We start from the raw sequence: 7,500 nt of genomic DNA, 5'->3' as shown, positions 1-7,500 counted from the left end.
AACATCCATGCCCTTAACCCTAATGCTCCCTGGGCACAGAGGAATGCTGCCCACTGCTCCTGCGTCTGTTGTGTGTTCGCTACTGGTGTGTTGGATGGGTTAAATGCAGAGACAAATTCACTGCTGTGTGTGTGCAATCACGGAGACTTTACTTACTTTACATATGCGTACGCGACACATACACATTTAAACACACACACTAGGGATGCAACGGTACACAGTACGATGTCGAACCGTTCGGTACGCCCCCTACGATTCAATACGCACACGTGAACCTCTCTGTATTACGACATGCCTGTCATTTTCCTATAATTTCCAAAACCTGCTTATTTCGCTGCAGACTACATGCAGGATGTACATTCAGATCCACGGAACACCTCTGGAGCCTATCAGAATTTCTGGGCAGCCTATCAGCGCTCTGTATGCAAATACGAGCTGGAGAGGAGAGGAAAAACTAAAAACAAATATTGTCTCAGCTCCAACGAGACAATGGTGAGCGCTAGCGAGACAGAGAGAAGCACATTTGAAGAGGCATTGCCATCTTTCACATCTGAGATGGAGTATTAGGGCCACACTGAGGGAAAACAATTCTAAAATTTTGATAATAATAATAATAATAATAATACAAGTTTATTTAAAGCCCAATACCTGTACCGTTGCATCCCTAACACACGTGCACACACACACACACACACACACACAAACCTGTCCACGGCCTAAACACACACACACACAGATACACACACATTTAAAAGCACATGCACACACACACACACACACACACACACAACAAAAAACTGCGAAAGTGACCCACCTGATCAATGTTTCCTTTAATCTGCTCCATTCTCCCAGCAAAGAACAGAAAGATAGCGCTCTAGAGGAGGAAAAGAAAAACAAATGTTTTTCTTGAAAGAAAGAAAGACAAGAAAAGAGGAAAAGGGCAAGAGAAACAACAGCAAGTCTGTGGTCACAGAGGTGTTACTGTAAAACGCACGCACAAACACACACACACACACACACACACAAACACAGACACATACACCCACACACACATAAACACACACACAAACACATACACATACACCCACACACAAACACAAACACACACACACACATAAACACATACACCCACACACAAACACACATACATACACACACACATACACACACACACACACACATACACACAAACACATGTACATACACACATACACACACAAACACATATATACACACACACACACACACACACACACACACACACATACATACACACACAAACACATCACTGTGTATGTGCGCTTTGTATGTACAGGGATGAGTCACTAAGTTAAAGTAGCTTTTAACTCACACGGGGATATCGTTGCTGTAGTGGTTTCAGCAGCTCCTCAGCATCAGCTAGGCTTCCTTCTCCTGTCCCTACAAAATACATTACCCACAAACATCAGCTAGGCTTCCTTCTCCTGTCCCTACAAAATATATACACACAAACATCAGCTAGGCTTCCTTCTCCTGTCCCTACAAAATACATTACCCACAAACATCAGCTAGGCTTCCTTCTCCTGTCCCTACAAAATATATACACACAAACATCAGCTAGGCTTCCTTCTCCTGTCCCTACAAAATACATTACCTACAAACATCAGCTAGGCTTCCTTCTCCTGTCCCTACAAAATACATTACCCACAAACATCATGTAGGTGTGTGAGAGTGTATGTGTGTGAGAGTGTGTGTATGTGTGTGAGAGTGTATGTGTGTGAGAGTGTATGAGTGTGTGAGTGTATATGTGTGTGAGACTGTATATGTGTGTGAGAGTGTATGTGTGTGAGAGAGTGTGTGTGTGTGAAAGGGTATGTGCATGAGAGTGTAGGTGTGTGTGAGAGTGTATGTGTGTGAGAGTGTGTGTGAGAGTGTATGTGTGTGAGAGAGTGTGTGTGTCTGAAAGGGTATGTGCATGAGAATGTAGGCGTGTCTGAGAGTGTGTGTGAGAGTGTAGGTGTGTGAGAGTGTGTGTGAGAGTGTATGTGTGTGAGAGAGTGTGTGTGTGTGAAAGGGTATGTGCGTGAGAATGTAGGCGTGTGTGAGAGTGTGTGTGAGAATGTAGGTGTGTGTGAGAGTGTGTGTGAGAGTGTGTGTGTGTGTATGAGAGTGTGTGTGAGAGTGTGTGTGTGAGAGTGTGTGTGTGTGAGAGAGTGTGTGTGTGTGAGAGTGTGTGTGTGACAGTACTCACCCAGGATGAAGGAGAGGAACGTGTGGTAGCACAGTAAGAGTAACACACACAAGATGCTTCTCAGACTCAATCCTTCAGCTCCTTCATGAAGCTGTGAAAGACCGTAATTCTAAACACACACACACACACACACACACACACACACACGAACACACGCACACGCACACACACACACCAACACACACACACACACACACGAACACACGCACACACACACACACAAACACACACACACACACACGAACACAGACAAACACCAACTGATACCAACCGATATATGCTAACTGATACAGTGACACACTGGAAACAGCTTCACACAGTGATACAATTCAAGTTCAAGTTCCTAACCTTATCACCTGAGAAGCCGACGAACTCCAGCAACCTGAGGATCCGAGCAGGAAGCATGGACAGAGTCTGAGAGATTTAAACCAAACCAGAGTCACATACAGCTTTACCATGTACATCACACACAAACCAAACACCTCATCCAACATTATTAACACAACAGTTATCTATTCTTTAATCATGAAAGGGTCAAGAAAACAAACACCTCTGCTCTCCTCTCAACACCCTCCACCGCCCCCCCCCCCAAAAAAACCCTCTCGAATCAGCACCGCTATTACCGGAACATACCAAGTTGAATGCTCCAACCCCAAGGGCGACCCCTCCTTTCAGTTCAGAATGGTTTGGCCCTTTGTGAAAGTGTGAGGACTGAAGGAAGTTATGAAGGTCCCTAGAAAGACAAGAGCACAACATTTCCATTAATTCTAAATTCTAAAAAAAATTCTAATTCTAATTCTAAACAAACAACTATTACAATCTAATTCTGTGGCATAATTAATGAATGGAGTTATGCATTCCATTAAAGGTACAGTGGAATATGATTGGTTAATGTGATTTTTTGATATGATTTGTTAATGTGATTCATTGTGTGATTGTTAATGTGATCGCTACTGTGATTGTTAATGTGATTTGATAATGTGATTTTTGTATGGATTATTAATGTGATCATTAATGTGACTAGTAATGTGATTTGTTTACTTGTAAATGATGTAGCAGTTCCTCACTTTCATTCCTCCCTTAATGAAGCTCACCATGCTCTCATCCTAAAACAGAGAGAGAGAGAGAGAGAGAGAGAGAGAGGAATGATGATGGAAAAACAGTGGAAACAAGGAATTTTTTCAGAAGTTCTGACTCCTTAAGGATCCTTTTGATGGAGAGTAGTGACGGAGATGAACAGACTGAGAGTGGTGACGGAGATGAACAGACTGAGAGGAGTGACGGAGATGAACAGACTGAGAGGAGTGACGGAGATGAACAGACTGAGAGGAGTGACGGAGATGAACAGACTGAGAGGAGTGACAGAGATGAACAGACTGAGAGGAGTGATGGAGATGAACAGACTGACTGATGTCTTTACCTGTAGGAATGTAAGTGCAGCTCTTTGAAGCAGACATTCAGCGTAACAGACCTCAGCATGGAGCTCCTCTGGAGAAACAACATACACACATGCACACATACACACACACACACACAGACAGACACACACACACACCACATATTCTTTAGAACAGTTGAGTGGTAAATTTGTATAGTTGAACCTTGCAGACACTAACACCAATGACAGCAGCTATTCCCTTTAGGTCCTCAAACCTCCTCTCTCTCTCTCTCTCTCTCCCTCTCTACCTTCACTGAGTTTCTCTCCTGAATTTTTCCCCAGACTGCTGACTGAGCCAACCCCAGACGACTTCCTCCGAAACCTGATGGAGGGGGGAAAAAAACAACAAAAAAACAAAAAACAAAAACATTTTCCTCAGATAAGCCTACAGGAAGCCTTCAGTGAAAGACAGCTTACAAACAAACGAACAGTGTACCAGCATCTCTCCGCCCCTGTTTCCCAGCAGGCCTCACCTCTGACACAGCTCCTGGGCGCTCTTCATGGTCCGTCCCGCGCTGATGATGTCATCCTGCTGGAAGGTCATCATGCCGTGCATGGCCAGGAGAGTGGCGTAAAAGAGAGCGTGGTACATGCTGTCCTTCACCCTGTAAAAGGTCGTCTTCATCATCATCATCATCATCATCATCATCACCATCACCTTATCGTCATCTTCGTCGTCATCATCATCATCATCATCACCATCGCCTTATCTTCATCGTCGTCATCATCATCATCATCATCATCATCATCACAATCATCACAATCATCACCATCACCTTATCTTCATCGTTGTCATCATCATCATCATCATCATCATCACCTTATCATCACCTTCATCATCATCACCCTTGCTGTCATTACCCTCATTATCATCACCCTCATTATCGAATTCATCAAAATTATTATCATGAAAATCAACAAAATTACTTTTATTACTGTTTTTACATTACTACACCAGTGTAATATAAGTACTACAACTGAGATGGTATAATAGTTCAACTCAAAGAAATGTAACAACTAACTGACTTATTAACTAACACTACATACTGTAAGGCTACAGTAGACTTACAGACTTAGAGCCAAGAGTGTCTCTCTCTCTCTCTCTCTCTCTCTTTCTTTCTTTCTCAAACACACGCACATGCGCACGCACACACACACACACACACACACACTCCATTACAGGGCACTTAATCCTGATGATAAGACATTTGGGTGGGAGCCTGGGTAAATATTCCATATCCTGGAATAAAAGAGATGGTTTCAAACTCTCTTCATCTACAAAAGACAAACAGAAGCTATGCTTTACTGTGTGTGTTCAAGGGTGCGGAGGCACTTTGTTTGTTGTGTGTGTGTGTGTGTGTGTGTGTGTGTGTGTGTGTGTGTGCGCACACGTGTGTGTCACTGGTTAGGAGGGTGGGAGAGAGAAAGAGAGCTCAACTATCTCTCGATATTTGAAGCACATATAAAAATCAAGTGTCCTTTGATTCTACATCAGAGTTCCTTCAGCCGTCAGAGAACATACTGATGCATACCACCCAAAAATACAGACAACATCACGCCATTTATCTGTAATCTTTAACCCTAAGCTGATCCTTTCTAAACCTACCAAAGAAAAACGAGCAAAACGAAAGAGAAGCAGATGGACTGGGGGGAAGATATTACTCGTGTAGACATTACAGTAAAATCTCTTTTGGTGGGTAGGACAGGAGCTTTGTCAATACACTTCTCAAAATTCCCTCATTCACACTAAAGGAAGTTTATCCAGGAAAGTGCTCGGTGAGTGTTTGAAAGCTGTTATGCTTCATCGTAATCATTTCCATATCCTTTTCACCGTTTGACACGCAACATATATGACGAAACACGAGGAGACAGAAGAAAGGAGAAGCGAAAGGGAGTGAAGAGTGACCTAAAATGGAAGGATGAAGTAAAAAAAAAAAAAGAAACAGGGTTCTTTTTAACCTTGGGCGTAGTTTGTCTAAGCTCTCTGTGAACTGGTTGTTGAGGAAAAGGTCCAAAGCCTCCATACACTCCACGAGGCATGCCTGTAAAGTCAGGGGTGGGGACCTGGAATGAACACACACACACAAGCACACACACACACACACACACACACACACAGAGACGAATTTTGCCCCATCTGAATACAATGTACCTTTGCCTGTATCAAAACATTAAAGAAATCTAATTCAATACTATGGCGCTGAATGAAGAGAGCATATTGATGCAAAACACCCCAAAATACAGAGAATATCATGCCATTTACGCGATCCTTTACCCTGAGCTGATCTCTTTTAACCCTGCCAAGAAAGACGATTAAAACAATGACAATATTTGAGTCACGTTGATTAGTTCTAATGCGACACTGACCAAATACCCTTAGGGCGAGAAACTTACGTCTGAAGAACAGGCGCATCTCTATGGCTCCTCGACATTGTTTACGGTCCTCAGTCTTTAGCAGGTGTGAAACCGGGGTACACAAACACAGCCTATACTACAATTTTCATATTCGTAATATGGAGCACATCTGAAGAAACTGGAGATGTTAGCAATACACTTTTTAAAAGTAGCAACTGAATCGCTTTATGTTCTCAGGAAAATGTTACTTCCGAGTGTGCCGGCTGGGCTGAGTTCTCTAGTCAACTGACTCCTCCTCGGCGTTTGGACTGGCCTGTAAAAAACATTTGTAAATCTAATAAAGAAACAAATGAGCTTCTTATATTAAATAAGAGCGAAGGCAACGGCTCCTGTGCGTAGCTACAGACGCTTGCGTTTGACACTTGGTAATGAAAAAATGCTGACGCATAAGTGCTTCTTCGAAATGTTCCCATTACAGTTAAACGGTCGGGTGTTTTGCCTCGTATATGATATAGCCTCATTTGCATGAACAGTTTGTGTTATTGCATGAGACGATTGCTCTGTTTGGATCCATAAAGTAATAAAGCAGCAGACCTGTTCTGAAGCCATTGAAAAGCTTTATCACTAGCCAAATAAATTATTAGAATGCATGAGAAAGGTTCTGTAATTATTCAAAATATTTCAACTTCTTATCAGGTGCCCATATAGCGAATTATTTACTCAGAGACGGTTATTCTAAGTTATTAACTTATTTGCCACCAGGGAAAAAGAAGAATGTAAAACGAATCACACCCACTTGTAAAAAGAATGCAAAATCCTATCTCGTGCAGAGACCAGCATGTAAAACTGTGAGATGACAGAATGTTTTGGATCTTGTGTGTAAACTAAACAGCCATAGGCTATAAAGACGACGCCTGCTTCCCGTGCGCTAGCCATTGCATCGTCTTTTTTTTTATTAACCCTGTGTTTTTGCCACCGCAGTTTAGGAAACTCAATGTTTCTCAGTCGAGCCTGGTGCAGCTGAGTCACCGCTGAAAGTACTCTCACATTTTCCGGTACATTCTGGTCCCCCATCTGTTCTCACACAAAGAAACCGCGGCCTGGTTCGCGTTGATCCCATAAATATCTGTTCACCTCCAGGGCAAGGACTCGTGCTAACATAATTGTGAATAAACCCACCCCAATCTGGTAACCACCTGTTTACGCAGTTACCGACAGGCGGCTTAAACACACTAGGCGCCCCAAGTAAGCACGCCACCACAGTTTTTACCCACGGGCCATCAACCTCATCAAGTCAGATAATCCTCACCCCCACCTCAACTCACGGGCCCCACACAACCACCCCCAAAACATGGCACCGTGGACCTGTGGACTCTACTCCTGCCTGTGTTGTTTTTCATTGCGTTGCGCAACTGTACATATTTATTATTTATTTGGTACCTTTATATATACAAGCATTATCACACCTACGTGCAAG

At 42.9% G+C, this 7,500-nt stretch overlaps 1 protein-coding gene across 1 annotated transcript in view; it reads right to left on the bottom strand.

Moving 5' to 3' along the window:
- The window catches only part of LOC115815949 (tetratricopeptide repeat protein 39A-like), a 10,951-nt gene extending 5,235 nt beyond the window's left edge, over positions 1-5,716 (bottom strand). Inside the window, exons 1-10 of the mRNA XM_030778920.1 lie at positions 5,628-5,716; positions 4,142-4,273; positions 3,917-3,990; positions 3,651-3,718; positions 3,272-3,336; positions 2,864-2,963; positions 2,579-2,644; positions 2,231-2,339; positions 1,352-1,419; positions 815-874 (exon numbers count right to left, since the gene is read on the bottom strand). Coding sequence (XP_030634780.1) covers positions 815-874; positions 1,352-1,419; positions 2,231-2,339; positions 2,579-2,644; positions 2,864-2,963; positions 3,272-3,336; positions 3,651-3,718; positions 3,917-3,990; positions 4,142-4,273; positions 5,628-5,692 — 807 coding nt within the window. The 5' untranslated portion in view covers positions 5,693-5,716. The remainder of the gene's footprint in view (positions 1-814; positions 875-1,351; positions 1,420-2,230; positions 2,340-2,578; positions 2,645-2,863; positions 2,964-3,271; positions 3,337-3,650; positions 3,719-3,916; positions 3,991-4,141; positions 4,274-5,627) is intronic.
- Positions 5,717-7,500: the final 1,784 nt, after the last annotated feature.

This window comes from Chanos chanos, chromosome 7 (genome assembly GCF_902362185.1).
Source record: "Chanos chanos chromosome 7, fChaCha1.1, whole genome shotgun sequence".
In the NCBI taxonomy this organism is placed as follows: Eukaryota; Metazoa; Chordata; class Actinopteri; order Gonorynchiformes; family Chanidae; genus Chanos; species Chanos chanos.
The sequence above is the reverse complement of the archived record's forward strand: the minus strand, read 5'-3'. Positions and strand labels throughout refer to the sequence as shown.